Source organism: Empidonax traillii, unplaced genomic scaffold (assembly GCF_003031625.1).
Source record: "Empidonax traillii isolate 1590-97213 ecotype Southwest subspecies unplaced genomic scaffold, ASM303162v1 scaffold1613:size82663, whole genome shotgun sequence".
NCBI lineage: Eukaryota > Metazoa > Chordata > Aves > Passeriformes > Tyrannidae > Empidonax > Empidonax traillii.
Window position 1 is genome coordinate 49,703 of NW_020956806.1, and position 20,547 is coordinate 70,249.

Here is a 20,547-nt window from a genome sequence, read left to right on the forward strand (position 1 = left end):
GCATCATTAACCTTGGCTGAGCCGTGTGCCAGCACAGCTGCAAGTCGTTACAACACCGCTGTGAAGCTTGTTGCACTGAGCAGAATTTGCTGTCAAATAGTTTTTAAAAAAATAGGAAGCGTTCGTGTCCACTCCTATTGACCTTATTAATCTCATGAAATAGTTAAATGGAAAAAAAAAAAAAAAAAAGCTTTTTTTTATTTTTCACCTGTCTGAATATGTATGTGAGTATGGCTGTAGCATTTGGAGTATTTGCATGTTAGAGTTTTTGTTCTGTGGCTTTTTTCTTTTTTTTTTTAATTGCCTGGTTTCGCTCTTAATGATGTACCTACTGTCGTGGTCTTATTTTTTTCAGCTACGCAGCTCCTTCAAGCAAGCTTTTGGGAAAAAGAAATCTCCCAAGTCAGCATCTTCTCATTCAGATATTGAGGAGATGACTGACTCCTCACTGCCCTCCTCACCGAAGCTACCACACCACACCACCACTGTTTCCACACCGTTGCTGAGAGCTTCCCATTCCAATTCTCTGTAAGTGATTTTCTTAAATTTTTAATTGGGCATCTTACTGCGTTGAAAAAGGAGATAACCTTTTGGAGAGATCCAGTGGTTTTTTTTTTTTTCCATGCTGGCTTGACAGCACATCTCTAGGCCACTGTACAGAAAGCAGCAGAGGCAAAAGGTGCCCTGCAGCATCCTGTCCTCTCTGGTTCCTCTGCCTAAGACTCTGCACATCTGTGTGAGCCCTACAAGAGCCAGACAGCTGTGTGCACTGCTAAAAACTGCTGTTCACCACGAGGCCTCAGCAGAAGACATGCTTGGGCCTGTGGGGTGGTCCTGTAGATCAGGGCTGGGCTGTAACCACTGGTCTGTCTCTCTCCCAAGAATCCCTTACGTTATCTCCCGGGGGAGATGAGAGGCTTCGTTTTGGATAAAAATCCTTAACCCTGTCACACTGGCAGAAGAGTGAGCAAAGAGCACTTCCAACTACTGCCTGTTTTGAATGTTCTGTAGCCAAAGGATTTTACAGGCAGAGGACAGAAATGTTTAATTTATGTGTTAAGGGAATTAAGGATACGTAAGCTGAGTCCCGCCCCAGTACCTTTGCGTCCAGGAAGCCAAAAATCATTGTGTCATTACTGAAGTGTAATTTAATATTTCACTGGGGTGCTCTCTCAGCAGAACATACTGAGTATGAAGAGCATTTATAACCAGGGTGACCTTGATGTGCAAAATTAATTGCTTGTCTTGCTGTTAATTAAACAGACCGGGTGCAATCTGGGATTTTGTTTCTCTGTTGTCTAAAGACAGCAGATACTGTACTAATCTGCCATGATGAGTTCCCAATTAAGTTGGCAAATTCAGATAAAGGTAAGGAAATCAAACAGCGTGGTTTAGTGATACAGGTGAACTGGTCTAACAGCTTGTGCTTGATGGAGGGAGGTGATCGCTCCTCTTTTCTCCTGTAGTTCCCCAGCCACCTGTGCCTGGTCCTTTCCTTGGCCACCTGTGAAATAAAATCAAACAATTCCCTTACCACACTGTTCTGGTTCTAAACTCACACTTTGGAATGTGCTTGGAAAACTTAGTAAAGCAGCTTTTATGTTAATTCTGTCAGCAGTTTTGTCACTTGAGCAGGATAAATAAATACAGAAACTTGTAACGGGCAGTATTGTGAAACATCTAATTACCAGACAGCTTCTGACCTTGCAGAGGTCATCCCAAGCTTCCAGGCTGATTTCAGAACAAACGCATTGGAGTAATTCCCCTTCACTTGTTTTCACATGAAGAGGTGAAAACAACAGCAATAGTTTCCAGCTGTGTAACAGTGATGAGGTGTTGGTAGCAGAAGATAATCCCCTATGATTTTTGTTTTAAAGCTTCTTCAGTCTCTTGAGCCTAACTCAGTGCATTTCTGGTGGCTACAGCAAGTTGTGCTTTAGAACTCTTAGGCCAGAAGATTGTCAAGTGATGATCTGTTGTCAGTCAAAATTCTGTGTGCAGGCATCTCACCTTGACATGAGAGCCAAAAGGACAAACATGAGAAAAAAAGAGTAAATACTGAGTAAATAAAGAGTAAGAACTGAGGGAAGGACAGAGCACAAGTAAGACTTGTGTGTTTTGGCTTATTGGCCTTTTGGTGGGGAAAATGTCTCTCATTAACCTGATTTAGGGAGAGATGTGTTAAGTGAAATCTCCCTCAAAGCATGCAGCTGTGTAGTTGATCTTTATATAGATACAGTTACAAATGTGCTGAAATGTTGCTCACTCAGAAGCTTTTTTTTTTTTTTTCTTTTTGTGGGAGGAGGGAAGAAAAATGCCACCAAAAATTTTTTAGGCATGAGTTCTTTAAAGGAAGCAGGAATTTACCGTGCTTGAATAGGTGTAGAGTTCCAAAGCCCTCCAGAACAGTTCAGGGAAACCCAGCTGTGCACACCTGGTGAGCTTTAAATCTGTCTGTGAACTCATCAATCTCCAACCAACTGCTGTTAACTGCCTGCACCCCCTTAATTTATTTAGATTTTGGCTTTAGAAGTTTTCCTTTATGGCATCTACCATGAAAAAAATGAAGACTATCCAATAGTAGGTGATTTCCAGAATTCTATTTCAGATGCTGATTAAAGAAAATTAACCCTCAGACATATTTATTTCATTAGTCTGTAATGTTTCCATGATCTGTTTAATATCTGATTTATGGCATCACCGGAGAAGCACCATCAGAAAGGTAAAATGGTCTCACTCAGTGTCTGTTTTTCCACCTCCTCCAGCATTTCTGAGTGTACTGACAGTGAAGCTGAAACAGTCATGCAGTTGAGGAACGAGCTGAGGGACAAGGAGATGAAGCTGACTGATATTCGCCTGGAAGCCCTGAGCTCTGCTCATCAGCTGGACCAGCTTCGGGAGGCCATGAACAGAATGCAGGTGAGAAAGAGCCACCCCAAATCTTGCAGCCTGTGTTGGTGTGGTAAAGTTTGGCCAACCTGCCACGCAGTAAAGAAGGTAAATGTGAGGTTTTGGAACGCTTACTGAAAGTTTAGCTTTGTGCCAGTGTTAATCCTTGTACCTTCATTGAAAGTTGGTTTGAACTCCTGAATTTTGCTGCCCTTGACTGCAACTGTTCCAACCCCAAAATGGGGACACCGTTTTGTTGACTGTCAGCAAACTATTAATATGTTTCCATGCTCTCTGCCTTGATGTCGTTGCATTTCAGTGTGGAGTGAATTCCCACGCGTTTATGTGTTCTGGGATACTTTGAAAAGTTTCATGGAAGGGACATTGTAATAATTAAAGTCCTTAATTTATTAAGATAAATCAAAAGCCTGTGAAAACTGCCTTTTTACTAAACCAGGACCTATTCCTAAGTCACTTTATGTTGCTATCTTTTATGCATGTTTTCCCTGTGCCTTCTTGACGCCTGACTTGTCTTTTCGAAGAGCGAGATTGAAAAATTAAAAGCGGAGAACGACCGGCTGAAATCCGAAAACCACGGCAGCTGCAGCAGGGCCCAGTCTCAGGTTTCCATCTCCTCCTCTCCCAGGCATTCAGTGGGTCTCTCTCAACACAGCTTGAACCTCACGGAGTCGACCAGTCTCGGTGAGTTTTAACGAGGAAAGAAAGAAGGTGGTGGGCAAGTTTTATCCTGTGCTTGGAAGGCTTGGGTTGATGAGCCGTGGAAAAATGAAGGCATGAGGATTATTAGCAGTCGAGGTGTGGAGATATGTCACGAGCTGGCACGAGGCCGCCTTTTAAATATCGTCATAGGCCTGCTACGCCCTAGGTGGGAGGTGTCCAATTATGACCTCAGCTGTGAGAAGTCGTGTTTAAAGCCACTTAATGGTGCATGTTTGCCAGGGGATATATCATAGGAAGGAAAATACAGAACAACTGACTAATAATTTTCAGTGACCTTCACTTTTTAAGAGCATTATTTGGTTAGGGAAGTCAGTCAGTCGGTCAGTCAACCCCGTTCTTTGTGTTTTACCTCGGGGCATGTGAGGCCCAGACGTGTTGTGTTTGACTACAATAAACCAGAGCAGTCTTTATTGTTATTAAGATCCAGCTGTGAAGCTGTTGATGTTTCCTGTTCACAGACATGCTGTTAGATGACACTGGAGATGGCTCTGCCCGGAAAGAAGGAGGCAGGCACGTCAAAATAGTCGTCAACTTTCAGGACGAAATGAAGTGGAAGGAGGTGAGTTGTGTTTCGTCACCAGCTTTGAGACACCAGTGACTTTGGAATGTGCCAGGGAATGCCACAGTTTGAATGTCACAGTTTGAGCTTTTCAGGAGTAGCTCTGTAAATAAGGCCAGCTCTTTTGGTGTCAAGGAGGTCTGTGCCTTGGGATAGCATCTGTTTAAGACTGGCATCTTAGAAGCTGCACAAAGCTTGTAAAAGGTCATCCAGCTCCAACCCGCCTGCCACAGGCAGGGACACCTTCCACTAGACCATGTTGCTCCAAGCTCCATCCAACCTGGCCTTGGACACTTCCAGGGATGGAGCAACCACAGCTTCTCTGGGCAACCCGAGAGCAGAAAGCAAAACTCCCGGGCCGTACTGTTAAACTTAATACAGTTTTAACTAATAATGGAAGCGATCCATTGTGTGGGTAGAAGGTGCACTGAAATGCTGGAAGCACCAATCTTCTGGAAGAACTTGGCAAATCCAAGCTGGGAGATCTATGCCTTATCATTCTAGTTCAAGTTGTCCTCTCTGGTACGAGTATCCTGTTTTGAACGACGCCTTTCAGATGTTTTCCATTCACGAGTAATTGGAAGAATCCTAAATACCCAAATAAATTTCAAATATTGTGAAATTGCAGCCTGTCTCATGTACATGCATGAATGTACTGCGTGGTCTTTGCCAAGCAATGACCTTGCCATATCACATTTTTGAGTACCTATGTAAGTATATTTAAAAAATAAGTTCATGTCTTTGAGGGGGGGGGGTTGGATGATGTAATGAATTGAATTTGAATAATTGGAAATAAAATGGAATTTGAATAATTGGAATTTGAATAATTGGAAATAAAATGGACTCAGCAAATCTTCCCATTAAATACCAGTTATGCATTATTATTACAGCCCTGGATAAGCAAATCAGCAGTGAAACTGCATTGATAGTTCTATTTGACTTCACTGTGCTCAGAGTGAGTTAATTTACCATGTGGAAATGGTTCTTCACATTTTAGTTACACTTTAGGTGAAAGAAATCAGCTTTTCTTCAAATAACAGTGAGTTATAGAAGAATAGAAAAATTATATTTGTTCTGATTTTATTATCTACCTTAGAAATCGGTTACACACTTATCAAAATGCTGTGGTACATCAAACATAACACAGAAGTTGTTACATATAAATATAATTTTTTCTCTGTTACTAGTTATACATATAACCATGTATAATTCATATATATATGTATGTATTTAGATTTCTATGCCCACGGGAGCATATCTAGAAATAAATAGGATAAACTTTGGGACTGTAACATCTTTGGTTGTGAAGTCATGCAAAAATGAACTTGACATCTACTTTTCTGTCTAGAATACTCCTAGGAGTCTTTCTGTCTTTTTGCTAAGCTGTAATCCTCCCAGAGGTTTTTGAATTGTTCATGGACTGATTAACAAATACCTTTTACTTTACATCAGAGCCACTTGAGGATCCTTTAGATTTGTGACCTCAACACTGGAGGAAAAGTTCAGTGTACAAAAAATGCTTCGTATGGCTTTCAGAATTCACCATACAGAGTACTAAAGATGCACCATTATTTAAAAATAAAGCAGGGGAGGGGGGTGGGGAAGCCAACATTTTAATGACATCCTTGTCTGATGCAGTTATTTCTGTGCCTTTAGGATTCAAGGCCTCGCTCCTTCCTCATAGGCTGCATTGGAGTCAGTGGCAAGACCAAGTGGGATGTTCTGGATGGGGTTGTGAGGCGGCTGTTTAAGGTCAGTGAGCACAGTTTGCTGTGAGCCCCAGTTCTCCTGCTATTAGATTTTGTTACTGTATTTAGCTGGCTGTGATAAGTACTGGTATGGCACAGAAGAAACTCGCAGGGATTTCAGTGCTGCCTAACTTCCCGTGGCCCTTTCTCCCCCCAGGAGTACATCATCCACGTGGATCCCGTGAGCCAGCTGGGACTGAACTCTGACAGCGTCCTGGGCTACAGCATTGGAGAAATCAAACGCACTAACAGCGCAGAGACCCCTGAGCTGCTGCCCTGTGGTTACCTGGTTGGAGAAAACAACACTATTTCCGTTACCATCAAAGGTATAATTACACCTGACCGTCTGTGGGAGTTCTTGCTAATCACAGTTTTGTCAAGGCTTGCTGTGTCAAGACACTCAGAGCAGTAGAAACTTTTTATTGTGCTGCTTATTTCCTGTTCCTGCCTTTTACTTGCTTCTTATCTATTTGATAAAGACAGCACTAAGTCTATAATTTCAGCAGATTTTCAACCTGTAACAGTAGGAACGATTACACACACAGCAGCTTCCCCACGGAATGTTGAGCTGATGCTGCCTGGAGTTGTCCTGGAGAAGATATCTCACACCACAAAGGATATAGTGGAGTTGTTTGAGCAGCAAAGTACCTTCCAAATGAATTAAGCCTCAATATTTCATTACCTCTATGTAACACCTGTAGTTGTTGTTTCCTTCATGCAAAGTGGAAAAAAAAAAAACCAACTTGATTTACTTCTTTGATTGGTCTCACCCAAGAGTTCCTCCTTAGGCAGCAAGAAGGAAGGATCCCAAGGTTTATGGGACATAAACTGTGAAAAAAAATCTGTGTTCTTCCAAAATATCTGGTTTTCAGAATTCCCATCAGTTTCGTTCTCTAATACTAATAAGAATTTAATACTTATATTTCTCGTTTGGTTTCTCTGGGAACCATTTTTTATGAAAACTGTACTGTGAAACTAAGTTTAAGGGGAAAACCCTCAACTGCTGCATTTTGAGCATCAGTTTGCTCGCAGTTACACCAGTGAAATCTCAAGCACAGATCTGTGTACAGATTGAGAGCATTGCCAAACATTCCGCAGATCAGCTTCGAAATTCGACTGTACCGTTTGACTGAAAGCAGTTTGATTTTTGAATATTGGTGTAAAGAAAGCAGTTGCCTTAGGTAGTAAATCTGTGGGCAGGAAGACAATATGACCCATGAAATACCTCAATTTATGGAGGCTTGACACGAACCCAGGATATTCTGCTTACATGAAATACATTGTCCAATCGTAAATCCTCACTGAAATATTGCTTAAGGTGTAGCTGTGTCTGTAAAGCTGCAATTTGAGCTTATATTTAACTTGCATCGGCTTGACTTGTGCCTTGAAGGCTCATATGTGATAACAGTTTTCAATAAAATAGAAATGTATTTAATCAATTTATGGAAAATCACTTACATATACTTTTGAGATATGAAGCTGCCTGTATAAATATTTAATATTCCGAGTAACCACTGAGGTGCAAACATTTCTCTGGGTGATCTGCCAACTTCCCTTCCTGTTGTTTGTTTTGAAGCACTGTGTATTTTCCCTGAGCCAATTCTGCCTAAAGTGACTGCTGACATGGCACAAATGCTTATCAGTAGGAGTTTTCTGTTAGAAGAGATAACTATCAGCATACAGAGAAGGAGTTTAATTACGAGCATTTGGGAAAGTAGGGGGAGTTGATGATAGCTGGGTTTGGTGTGGTTTTTTTTTTCTTTTTGTGTGTCTACTGATCCAAAAGTAAACAGGTACATTCTGGATCAAAGCATGGTGAAATGCTGTCAAATGGATGGTTTGGACATGAAAAATGTGGCAGCTTTCAAAGGGCCTTGGGGATGCAACTGAGTACTTAGAAAAGCTGAAGGAGGATCCAGACTAAGCCCACAGGTCACTTCTGCACTTGTTTTACCAGCTTTTTGTGTTCCTCTCTCAACCACGAGGGATACCAGAGTGGGGAAGGGTTTTATCTCTGGAGTGAGAAACTGCTTGATCAGGTCAGATCTCCATCTGCTGCACATAAGTGTTATTTTTGGATGTTTCTCCTACTATTATTTGGCTCAGGTACATTCACAAAGTCTTGATCTGTTCAAACTCCACTAACAGGGTTGCTTTGCAGCGTTACAACTACTTAGTTAAAAAAACAACAAACAAACAAAACAAAACAAAACAACCCAAACTTCTAAAAATGTGTGTAATTTGGGTAAAAAAACTTGGAATGCCTCTAGATGAGGGATCTTTTTCTGTTGCAGGTATCTGTGAGAACAGTCTGGACGGTCTGGTGTTTGAATCCCTGATCCCAAAGCCCATCCTGCAGCGTTACGTCTCCCTCCTGATGGAACACAGGCGGATTATCTTGTCCGGCCCCAGTGGCACTGGGAAAACATACCTGGCAAACCGTCTGTCTGAGTACATGGTCCTCAGGGAGGGCAGGGAGCTGGCTGATGGCATTATTGCAACCTTCAATGTGGACCATAAGTCCAGTAAGGTGAGGACACAGAAACCATCCTTGCATAATTCATCCTGCCGTATGTCTGAAATGAGAGACTCCTCCTCTGTCAATCCATCAGAAACTCATTTTGGACTTGCCTTTCGTTTTAAAGCATTGTGTTGATCTCGAAGGAAATAATAAGTTTAAGGTTTTCAGAACTGCAGATTCTCCTGTGATTATGGGCCTGGAGTAGCAAGCTGCCAGGTATTTAAACACCTAAGGGTGTCACGATTTTCAAGTGGTTAGGAGCCTGAGAACTGCCCAGGAAGTTAAAACACCTGCACAAAATTCCCAGAGACTTAAGCAATCCCTCTTGCATGTGGGCATTTTTTCCCAAGACTCTCAAATGCATCTCTAGGCTGTCAGGAGTTTCTGCAGCTGCAACTATCAGCAGCTGTAATCGTGTGCTGGGTTTGGAGGAACTGTTGCCCAGGCACATTCCTCTGCTGGTAAGGCACGTCTCTGCTTTTTTTTTTTATGTGCTGCTGGTTTTGCTGAATATACTTCCAGTGATCATCTAGATTAAAAGGGAGGGGGGGGAAAAAAATCATCAAAACAAAACAAAAACAACTGTGCGTTTGATGGCCTTAGGCATATTTTCCTCTGGGGGAAAGGGGTGGTTGAAATTGTGGTTGTAAACCATTGGTATGATTCGAGACACGCTTTAAAGCTGCTGAGAGCATTTCGACCACACCCCAGCCACCCATCAGCAGCACCGAAAGCTCCTCCTCTTTCACAGCTTTACTGAAGGCATCTGAATTCGGCCTCTGACGAGAGATACTTTGCGCCAGATTAATTTTATCGGCTGTATTTAGATAGAAACACAGTTGCGAGGTGATCCAGCAAATGTGGCTGGAATGCAGAGTTTGGGTTTGGTGCAGAGGGAGTTGAGGGAGCTCCTGGAAAGAAAGAAGAGTGGTATTTCAGACCTCTTAGGTCTGAGATTAGGAAAGCATGAAAGAAAAGCACAAACCAAACAACAAAATCTTACCCCTCTTTAAGCCCTTATCTCACACAGGATCTCTGTTTACAGTCTTTGAATCTTTAGCCATAACCTACAAAAGAGAGGGAAAACCATATCTTGCGTTTTTCTCGTGGAAAATGTCTGATTCGTAAGATGTCAGGCTCTTTTACTTTAGTTTTTGTTGCAAATTAAATCCTTAATTGGATTTTCGAGGAATGTGATGAAAATTCTCTTTTCTTTTCTTTTTTTTTTTTTCTTCTTTTCTTTTTATCTGCTTTGCAGGAGCTCCGCCAATACCTGTCCAACCTGGCAGACCAGTGTAACAGCGAAAACAACGCTGTGGATATGCCTCTTGTAATCATTTTGGATAACCTGCATCATGTTAGCTCCCTAGGGGAGATCTTCAACGGACTTCTAAACTGCAAGTACCACAAATGGTAAGGAAATGCTGGAATAACCGTGCAGATGGTAACGCTGCACTCAGGGCTCTGCTGCTGCAAGATGTGATGACAAAACCAAAGCCTTGGTGAATGTGGGCTCAAAGGGGCAGGCTGTCCATATTATGGGCAGTTGCTTCAGAGGGGTCTTTCTCCTTAATGAAATGATCCACTTTTCTGAAATCAGTAATAAAAAAAGTGTTGGAGGGTTTGAGTGATTTGCATTCACCTCACGATGTAGATCTTCGGTAGTAAAACCCCATTTGTAGTGAAAGGCCCTGTTTTGAGGTTTCTGGTTTGCTTTCAGAATTTGCTCTTCTCAGAAGTCAGGAGTTTAAAGTTACAAGTAACTACAAAACATTCTTTGACAGAAGAGATTTGAATTACCTTTTTTAATGTAGGGGTTTCGCTAAAACCTTATTTTTTTAAATTTAAAAGTTTGATTTGCCTGATTTTTTTTTTTCCCAATAGTCCCTATATTATTGGCACGATGAACCAAGCCACCTCTTCAACACCTAATCTTCAACTTCACCATAATTTCAGGTACTGTTTATTCATGTTTCTCATTTATGTTTGTGAGCTGGTGAAGGAGTAATGGCTACTGAGTCATCTGAAGTTGTTCTTATCAGCTGAAATAGCAAACTGAGAGAGAAACACCATTTGTTCCCAGCTGCTGTCCCAACATGTGCAGCTTAGTTATGGTGCTGTCATTAAAGTCACTGGATTCACAAAAAAACTTTACTTTTCAGAGGATTGTTAAGGTATTTGATCCTCTACCATCTTTTCAGTAAGACAATATTTAGACAATGCAGATTAATGAGAAATTAATACGAAGCACAGTAAAAATTGGTTCATCTGGTGAACTATTCCCGAATAACTTCTGCTTGAAAAACAAATATGAGTGGATTTTGATCCATTTTGATCCTGATAATCATCTGGAAATAAGAAGTGAGTTTTAGTCCAGAATAGTTCAATTCAGTAGCACGAAAGAGAAATAATGGCCATTTCTGCTGTTCTGCCTTAGATGGGTGCTGTGTGCAAACCACACTGAGCCAGTCAAAGGCTTCCTCAGCCGTTTCCTGAGGAGAAAACTAATTGAGACAGAGATCAGTGGCAGGATGAGGAATGCAGAGCTGGTTAAAATTATTGATTGGATTCCCAAGGTCTGGCAACACCTGAACAAATTCTTGGAGGCTCACAGCTCCTCTGATGTTACTATTGGTAAGTGCTCTGTCCTTATGCCCAGGCATATGTAAATACATGTATTTTATTTCCTTTGTGTTCTTCCTTGTGCTATATCAGCTAAAAAAGGTTTCTTTAAAACTCTACTTTTAGATGTTATAGATCCTATTTTGATGCCTATCCTGACTGTAATTCGAGTGCAATATCTGAATTTCCCTCTCCAGGTCCACGGCTCTTCCTCTCCTGTCCAATAGATGTAGATGGTTCTAGAGTCTGGTTTACTGACCTGTGGAACTACTCCATCATTCCATATCTCCTGGAAGCAGTTAGAGAAGGGCTACAGGTGAGCAGGCAAAAGTGAAAAACCACAGCTCTAGAATGGTATCTGTTCAAAAGGCAACAAAACCCAATAACAGCAACATTTTCTGTAGATATAAGTTTGCACATTGAATACCCGCATGTCTATGAAAATGTTACAAAATTGTCAGTAATTTCAGGCAGAATTAGTCTCTTAAACAGTTTTGAAACAGAAACAGAGAGTGGAAGAAGTGATTAGATGCCAAGCTACTGATGTTTTCAATGGGGGGAGTTGGACACGCAGATGTCTTTCAATACTGTGTTCCAGAAGCACACCTTAAAATTGGTCTGTGCAGCTAAAAAATATGCTTGTGGTCATTAACTTTGTTATGCAGGATTTTCCTTTGTAAATCGAATCTTTCAACGTGGGAACAAAGCTGTGTGTGGAGAGAAACGTATTCATGAGTGCCAGGATCAGTATCAGTGACATTTTGATTACTTCTCAGTATACAGGATGATTTTTGTTTTTAGTAGATTCCTTCCATAATTCTTTCAGAGGCTGCAGTGAAATCATCATGCTTACTAACTGATTCATACTCCAGCCATTTGGATAAGTTTAAGCATTGCCAAGCAATTCTTGGTGTCTGTATGGCTGTAAAGCTCATTGGGATAAGGAGGAGGGATCAGCAGAGGATTGCTATATTGCCATGAAAATAGGGGGGAAAAAAAAAGGGCTTTTTTATTCTTCAGTTCTCTGTTCAGAGATTAAGCACAGCAGCACCAAATTTTATCAAATCACCAGTAATCTCTGGGCATTCCGTGGATGAAAGCTAAACATGGAATCACACACACAAAAATAAAAAGGTGCATCCCAATGAGAGTCCAGGAGATTGAAAAAGGGCTGAAGGTGGATGGAGGATAGGATATTATGGCAATGCACTGGGAGCTTGTGTTTTGGTAAGATGGCACATGCCATTTTGAAGGCATAAGCTGCAACTGCATCAGATAGCAGTAGGAAGTAATACTTCTGCATGTAAAAAGAAAGATAAAACTTGTTAGAAAGATAAAACTGAAAAGGGTTTAAAAAAAAAAGAGCAATAGCTCTCATTCAGATACAGAAAGCATTATTCAGTGAGAGAGATAAGAAGCACAGACTATTCAGATTATTCAGGATTAAAGTAAAATATTACTTGATCTACTTTTCTGCTTTTAATCTTGCAGGAAAAAAAAAAAGTCTAGTGGATGTCTGACAAGCTTGGACTAGAGAAACTGTAAGCAGGACATGCTGTGTTACTAGTAAGAATAATTCACAGTTCTGAAATTTTACTTAGAGGAGCAATAGATTCTCCACCACGTACGTCTCTGTGTCTGAAGTCTTTTTGAAATGTGCAGTAACCCCCAAGTATGAGCTCCAGGGAGAAGCAGTTGTGCCACAAATGATTCCTTCATGTTTTTGCAGAGTAATTCTCTCTATTCTACAGCTGCTTAGGGCTCGCTGGTGCAGGGTTTGTCAGGGTTTTCCTTTAAGATATGTTAAAAAAAAAAAGTGTAAAATGTTAAAAATACTGGGAATTTGTTTTGATTTACTTGTTGGTTAATTTCTTTGCCTTCCAATCCCCGTTATTGGGGTTAAGCTCTTGCCTGCATGGGAGTACTCAGCCGAGAGTGCAGAATTCATGCAGGTGCACCGGTCTGAGCACTTGAAGAAGAACTGAAAAATAAAGGAGGAGACTTTACATTTTCCTCTTAACAACCACCTTGGGTTTCATTTCTATACAGCAGGGATTTCTAGGTGTTTACATAGACAGAGAGGAGGCAACCCTGCCATAGAAAACTGAGTTTTTACTAATGGCTTCTTAGAAATCTATGAAATCTATGAAATACACAAGTTTTGGTTAAAATTTGGGCAAACTGTGATGGCCATTCGGAATTTGTCTGTGCCTGGAGATCTCATTTCTTTGGGGACAATTGTGGTAGGCTCTTTAGACATGAGGAAAACGATAGGTCCTGGAGTACAGAACACAGATGGGAAATTTGCTACAAATAGAACAGGAGAACTGTTTTACGTAAAACTTCCCGTGAAGGAAGGTAATGGGAACCGGTAATCTTTTCAACAAGAGAGAGGAGAGCAGGTAACTTCGTTTCCTTTTGAAATGGAGAAAACTGATACCCACAGCCATGCATGGAGTCCTTGTTCTGTGTTTTGAAGCGTATCACCCATCAGTACATGTAGAAAGCCTTGAAAATTTAGTAATGGAAATGGGGAGAGAGAACAATTGATAAAAACACCTTTTTGCTTGCTCCTTTTGCCCAGTGTCTGCATCACTCCTTAGTTTTTCTGAATAGCTTGTGTTCCAGGTGTAAGGATTTCCGTTTCTCACTTTGTGCTTTGGATTCTTTGTTTTCTTCAGTCCCGTTCCCCCAAGTCGCACCAATTCATCTCCAGTTAAATGATTTGTGTTTTGTTCGGTCAATGGATAAGAATGCACTTTAGTACTTGAAGAGTGGCCAGAGTAGTGCTAATTAGCAAGCTAATACTAGAAATGTGGGTTTCATTTGGGGCTGTTTTCCATTCCCCACACCCACAGAGGGCTCCTCTGAGAACACATCTTCTCTCCTGAAGTTGCCTGCCAGAAGGGAAAGGTGGACTGCTAAAGTTCACTGTCATCTCTGTGGATCTACACTGAACTATTTTTATATTTTTGTTTCTCATTTAGAGAATTATTTTGGATCAAATACAAGCAAGCCAAATGGATCCTTACAATAATTGCTCCCACTGGAGCTGAGTTGTTTTGTTCTTCAAAACAGGGATGTGCAAATTAGAAGGTTGTATAAAACCCGAGTTCTTCCTGCCTGGTGTATTGATGCAGAATGCAGCACCAGGAGAAAGAGGACCCAGAGTCCCTGTGGCTTCCTGCCACCCTCACTCATACTCCCGTGATTTTTCTTTGTGAAGCAACCTGTTCCATCCTTGTCCCGTGAATTGCTCCCTGGAAAACAGGCCAGTGAGAGGGATGGACAGACCTGGTTGCCATGGAAGGGAGTAGTGAGTCTGTCAGTCTCCCATCTGCTGAAGATGTGTGATGATTTCGCATATTAAAATGGTAATTTTACTTACTAGCCACCTTTCAGAAACTAAATAGAATCCTCACAGACCTTTGAGGGAGAAAAGACACGTGAAAAATCTAAAATCCTCGCCACTTACCAAATGACGTGCATTGTTGTAAATTTGAGAACAAGATTAAAATAGGAAATCTGGTTTACCGCATCTTGAAGGCATTATGCTGGGAAAATAATACAGTAGAGCTCGAGGATGAAGAGTTTGGGCTGTGGGATAGGCTGTGTTTCAGATTGCCTAGCACCATCTGCTGGCACCTCTGCTCGGGCTGGGACGGCTCCTTCCTGCTCTGCAGCACAGCAGATGTTGGTGTTCAGGGCAATTTAATGCTTTGTGCATAAACTCAGAAAAGTACCAAGAGGAAAGAGTGATGAGGAAAGTGATGAGATAGTCTTAGATTCAACAGAGAGCTGATGGATTTCTCTGCCAGGCTGCTGCTTTTCCCCCTGTGCAGGGGGAGAAACAAAAGGGACAGTTCTCTGAGTTCAAGTGACAAAACGTCAGTGATGGACTCGGGTTGTTGAGGGGTATTGGTGGTGAAATTTAGAAAGTGAAAATAAACATTTAAAGTCAATTGAAGTTGTATTTATGCTTTTGAAAGTCACGAGGCACTAAAATGAATGTATTGTGTAATGAAGGCAAGTGGAATATAACAAGGAGAATATGCTGGGATTCAGTAACAGTCTGTTCAACAGAGAAAAAACTTTTGAAGCAGAGCTTTCTTATTTAGGGGCATTAGCACAGACAGATACTGCTGGTGCTTTTTCTTGGTTGAATGTGAAAAAAATACCGACTTGAAAACCTTATGCCTTGACATCCACCGTTATTGCCTGATGACAGATCTCACATTCCCTCCTCCACAATTCCCTGGACGCGGTTTTCACTGACAGCAAGCACAGATAAGGCAGCTGCTGGTGTGATCTGGGTGTCAGCACTGATGGCTTCTTTTGTGTTCTGGCGTTGTTTAAGCTGACTTTATTAGGTGAGGTTATTTTCAGGTCTCCCTCCCTTCAGCTGGTGCCAAGGGAAGGGCAACTGCGGTCTCAGAGGTGGTGAAAAGCTTTCAAATCAAGCAGCTTTGTATGCCACGGGGGGTAAGGTGAAATCTCACTCTCAGCCTTGCCTGCTAGTGTTTCCTGCAATCCAGGAAGCACAGCTTGGTCATTTCAGTGAGCTGGCCGCCGAATGAAATGGTTGACTGATAGGAACGTTTTTACCTGGTGTTCTGTGCTCTTTCAGCTGTACGGGAGGAGAGCACCCTGGGAGGATCCTGCCAAGTGGGTCATGGACACCTACCCCTGGGCAGCCACCCCACAGCACCACGAGTGGCCTCCTCTGCTCCAGCTGCGGCCTGAAGACGTGGGCTTTGATGGATACTCCGTGTCCCGGGAAGGCTCAACCAGCAAACAGGTTCCAGTGAGCGACGCTGAAGGAGATCCCCTGGTAAGCTACCACTTCTGAGTCAGCAGAACTGTTTTGTTTCCCTCATTTCTAGGGGTTAGAAACAGGAATAAAGCAGTGGAAGCACAGCTGAGGGGAGATTAAGAGTTTTAGAAGGAGAAGATAAAGCTGCCAGGGAAAGTCATCAAGTCAGCTTGGGGTTGCACGGAAAGCCCACGCAGTTCTGCAAGGAAACGAAGGTGCTTTGCAAACTGAATGCCCTGAAACTGTTCTGTTGAGGTGTATGTTTTTCTGTACAGTTGGAAGGATAGAATGTGTGTTACAGTTCTTAGCAGCTCCTGTATACATACACAAATATCGAGCCAGGTATATTAGGATGGTCAGATTTACCTCTTGACTGATCTGTCGGTATTTCCACAGGTCAAAGGAAGAGAGGGGTAGGATGCTTCAGAATCCTGTTGCATACAGCTGTAAACTAATCCCTTCAGTCTTCTCATTTTCAGGTTTACTGGAAAAGCGTATGTTTTATCAGTAACTTGGGTGCTGCTATGATTTACAGCTAATATCTCTTTTCTGAGCCTCAGTATTAATTACCCTGCTTTGTTTCCTCCTTCCCTTTCTTACCCACTGGCAAAAACAACGTGATTGTAGCCTTCATATGGAGTTGATATTATTTCTGCCTCAAAATACAAATAATCATGAACCTCTGTGCCTTTGCAGATGAACATGCTCATGAGGCTGCAAGAGGCAGCCAACTACTCCAGTCCCCAGAGTTACGACAGTGACTCAAACAGCAACAGCCACCACGACGACATCCTCGATTCGTCCCTGGAGTCGACACTGTGATCTTCCTCGGACAGCAAGAGGGTGTTTCCATTACTGCTCTCCCACTTGGCAAGAACCCCAACCACAGGCTCACGAATAGAAACACGTTCCTGGGCTGGGATCTCAGTATTAGAGCTGCAAGAACAACAAGACACTTGGAGTCAGTCTTGAACCTGGGTGCAGGCAACCCAAGCGACCTTTGTATTGTTTTTCTTTTGACGATGATGAGAACTGCACTATTCCTCTGTTTCCTTCTGTTTAGTTGCTGTTATGAGCTCTCATGCCTAAGATCCTGAGGATGTTAAAAATAGTCATCATTACTAAAAGTCAGAGGGACTGGGAGGGTGGGGGGCAACTTCACAGCTATGAAGCAAACAGCTTTGTGCCATGTACCGTCTGGAAGGAGAGGGGAGAGGAAATACTTGCCTATGCTGCTTCTGACCAAACACATTTACGTGAGGGCTGGACTTTTAACCAATCAGCTTTGTGGATTAAACTCAGCTTCATATAGTTCTGGTGCTATAACAGTATCGCTTGCCTTGGTAATAATACTCAATAAAGGCAAAGCTGCAAAACAGGGAAGTTTGAATAAATATTTAAAAAGAGTAAAGGAAAAAAAAAAAAAAAGAAAAAAAAAGAAAAGAAAAAGCGCTGCTCTCCTTGCCAGTCTGAGACCTTGGCTTTCTTTCATTGTGTGTTTATAAAGATTATATATATAAATAGGAATATATAAAAATATATATACAGTCTGAACAAATCAGTTTTTTTTTTCAAACACTGTGTAACAATCAATCCTGTCACAAGTGAAAGATCAGGTAAAGCCCTTTGCTAGTCAGGGCCCAATTCTCTTCCCACTTAACATCCACACAACCAGCTGGGCTGACTTCTGTGGCGTTCACATCCCACCTATTGACCCTGAGGAGAGGGGGGGCGGTTTCCCTTCTCCTCAGGAGTCAGTGGAAGGGCCATGAAGTCCTGCAGCTCCAAGGGACCCTCAGCAGTGCCCAGGCTTTGTGAGCCCTGCACGCACGGGTGAGCCACACCCCTGCCAAGGGACGAATCCGACTTTCAGTTTTTAATTCTCACCATGAAATATTAAGGCTTCTAAGTTGGTTTTTTTTTTTTTCTAAAAACTTTGGGTTTTGTTCAGGGGTTTTGTTTCCGATCAGCACAACCACAAGGGGTCAATCGAAATTCAGCTCTATGACAGTCCCAGTGCTGACTCTGGTGACGATGTTGACTTCCACGACTTTTCTTTTTTACTTTCAAATAAGGAAAAAAAAAAATTATAGTATTATAGCAGTATTCAGGTCTGGGGGAAAAAAAAAAAAGAAAAAAAGAGGAGGGAAGGTGCTGGGTGCTGCGCCTTTTAAAAAGTTTAGCTGTGCCGTGCTCCTGAGTCTCCGGCAGAGCCGTGAACCTGGTTTTGTTTTGTTTCTCCTCCTCTCCGAACGCACACACCTGCACTGTCAGTGTTAAGGCTCGTGCTTCCGTCGGGGAACAAGAACACCTCCCAAAGAATTGCACTTTCCCTTCTGACGGAAGCAAACGCTCGCGCCCACCATCCCCGCCCGTCAGCTGTACCTCAGCGAGCGCCTCACTCCCTCGGCCGAGCCTTTTTTTCCAGCTGTCTCTTGGTGCTGACTTTTTTAAAGCGATGCCTTATTTTGTACTAGTTGTGTCTGATTGATTAAATCAGTGCTGCGTATTACTACGGGGTTTTATTTAAAGAAACAGGGCTAAAGTCATCTCTCGGAATATCATGAGTTGCTGTGAATATTGTTTGTACGAGATGCTAGAATTTGTTTAAATGTGACCAAAAAAAAAAAAAAAAAAAAAAAAAAAAAAAAAAAAAAAAAAAAAAAAAAAAAAAAGGAGGAGGGAAGTGAGATAACTTTTTCAGGTTCATATCAATCCGCAGCTAATAAATCACTGAAGAGCTGTTTTATCCATGCAGGAGGGACAAAAGAAGCTTTTCAACCATGATAAATGCTGTCATTAATAAATTACAGGAATATGCTGGTTTTTCAATGTACAGAAAGAAATCTTATTACAAACACTTTTTTTAAGAGCTTGTGGGTTTACAGGAATATAACAGACAAGTTCATGCTTCTGTGGCTCAGCTTGAGAGGATGTTTTATTATACCTCATGACTTTCTGTAACATAACTGTACTTTGTCTTACTAAGCTGGTCTTGAATCTGCTCCTGTTACAACTTTTAAGTGCTGATGACTTTTTTTTTGTTTTTTAAAGAAAAAATATTGTAAAAGGAAAAATTTAAATATTTTAATGACGGGGGGAGAAGAGCTTGGTGTTGTTACTGTTTTAACCTTATGAACTCTAGTGCTTCATTTCACTCAATGGAATAACAAAGGTTACTCAGCCAATTTTCCTAATCCAGTTCTTGGTACTGTAAAAAAAATGGGATAAAATCTGTATGGAATCAAATCCATAGCATGCTGGTGATGAGTTTGAAAGAAGTTAATTTTTCCAGTAGTCTTGACAATTCTGCTTCCCAGCACTGACTTTACCTGCTACTACTGTGAATTTTGGTACCTAATCCCCCAACTGAATCCATGCAGATAGAGCATGTGCCTGTAAAAAAAAACAAATCCAGTTGCAGGGCTAGGGCTTTAAATGGACTTGATATCCTAGAAAACATCTCGGTTAACCTTTAACTGAGCTCTATAAGACATGTTTAAAATAGTGTTTTATTTGTGGGGAACGGGATATTTTTTTTTTTTCCCTTTTTCCTCATTTTTAATCCTGTGCTTAAGCTCAGGAAGAAATTTCTATTGTCTGTCCTTTTTTTGTTGACACTAGCTTGGCTTAAAGTGAGAGAGGCAATTTTGAATAGGCTAGTCATTCTGAGCATCACAGTATTCCGTGTCTTTTCTGAAATTTCGGGAAGCAGGGTTACCTGTTGTGCACATGTCTTAGTTTTTAATCAAGACTTTTCATAGATTTAGTCTTTACTTAAGTGACTTTCTTCTCATTAAGGCTTTTTCAAAACACCTCCTTTTTTTTGGTTTGTTTGTTTGGGGTTTTTTTTTTTGCCTTTTTTTTCCTTACAAAGTTGGCTTGTTAAAAAAAAAATATCAACGAGAAATGCAAGATTCTATGCAACATTCGTGTTGAGTTTATAAATTGAAAGAATTAAAACCATTTTTCTTTCCTTCAGAACTGCCAAGAATGATACAGGCCATAAATGAGATGTGATTTATTTGGGGAGGGGGGAGGGAGGGGGTTGGTTAGCATTTTTGTACATTTTGGAAGAAGCAAACTGATATTTCATTGTTGATGCTTAACTTCGATATTATGTGTATGAAATCTTGTCTAAATGTGGCCATTTTCTTTCAAGAAAAAAAATACACAAAAACAAAGCAAAAAAAAAAATCTTTGTTGATATTAAATGCAAGGTTGCTGTTTTGATCTAGTCGTTTCCAGTGGAACAGTTTATGAAATATGTTCTATAAGATGTACATTTTTTCATTGTAACATAGAAATGTAAATATTTGATTAAAAGTGCTGCATTTTGATGAATTTTTTCTAGCCATTTTTAAAGAGAAAAACTAGGAATTGAGTATTTTGTGTACGTTTATGATGTTTTCCATTTGCTCCTCTCCCTATTTAATTTTCAGTTCTCATTTAGGATTGGAATTTGTGAATGGTCTGTTTGAGATCATGCCTCCCCTTTCTCACTCTCCCCATTTCTCCCCCTTCCCCACCTTCCCCCGTGTCATGGAGAATAAAGCTGATGATTGTACCAGTCTTAAATTATTCATGATTCAATAAAATTGATGCTTATTTATTCAGATTTGTGGCTTCCTAGAACTTTTTATCCCTCCTTAAT

General features: G+C 41.2%; 1 protein-coding gene across 9 annotated transcripts in view; it reads left to right on the forward strand.

The window, feature by feature from the left end:
• Window positions 1-17,305, forward strand: part of NAV2 (neuron navigator 2) — a 57,639-nt gene extending 40,334 nt beyond the window's left edge. For all 9 annotated transcript variants that reach the window (XM_027908095.1, XM_027908098.1, XM_027908097.1 and 6 more), the window contains 13 exons: window positions 356-528; window positions 2,766-2,919; window positions 3,432-3,591; window positions 4,089-4,189; window positions 5,846-5,941; window positions 6,095-6,263; window positions 8,232-8,467; window positions 9,717-9,871; window positions 10,343-10,414; window positions 10,896-11,092; window positions 11,278-11,396; window positions 15,708-15,911; window positions 16,590-17,305. In XM_027908095.1, the coding sequence (XP_027763896.1) occupies window positions 356-528; window positions 2,766-2,919; window positions 3,432-3,591; window positions 4,089-4,189; window positions 5,846-5,941; window positions 6,095-6,263; window positions 8,232-8,467; window positions 9,717-9,871; window positions 10,343-10,414; window positions 10,896-11,092; window positions 11,278-11,396; window positions 15,708-15,911; window positions 16,590-16,715 (1,962 nt within the window). In that variant the 3' untranslated portion in view covers window positions 16,716-17,305. The remainder of the gene's footprint in view (window positions 1-355; window positions 529-2,765; window positions 2,920-3,431; window positions 3,592-4,088; window positions 4,190-5,845; window positions 5,942-6,094; window positions 6,264-8,231; window positions 8,468-9,716; window positions 9,872-10,342; window positions 10,415-10,895; window positions 11,093-11,277; window positions 11,397-15,707; window positions 15,912-16,589) is intronic.
• The last annotated feature ends 3,242 nt before the right edge of the window (window positions 17,306-20,547 follow it).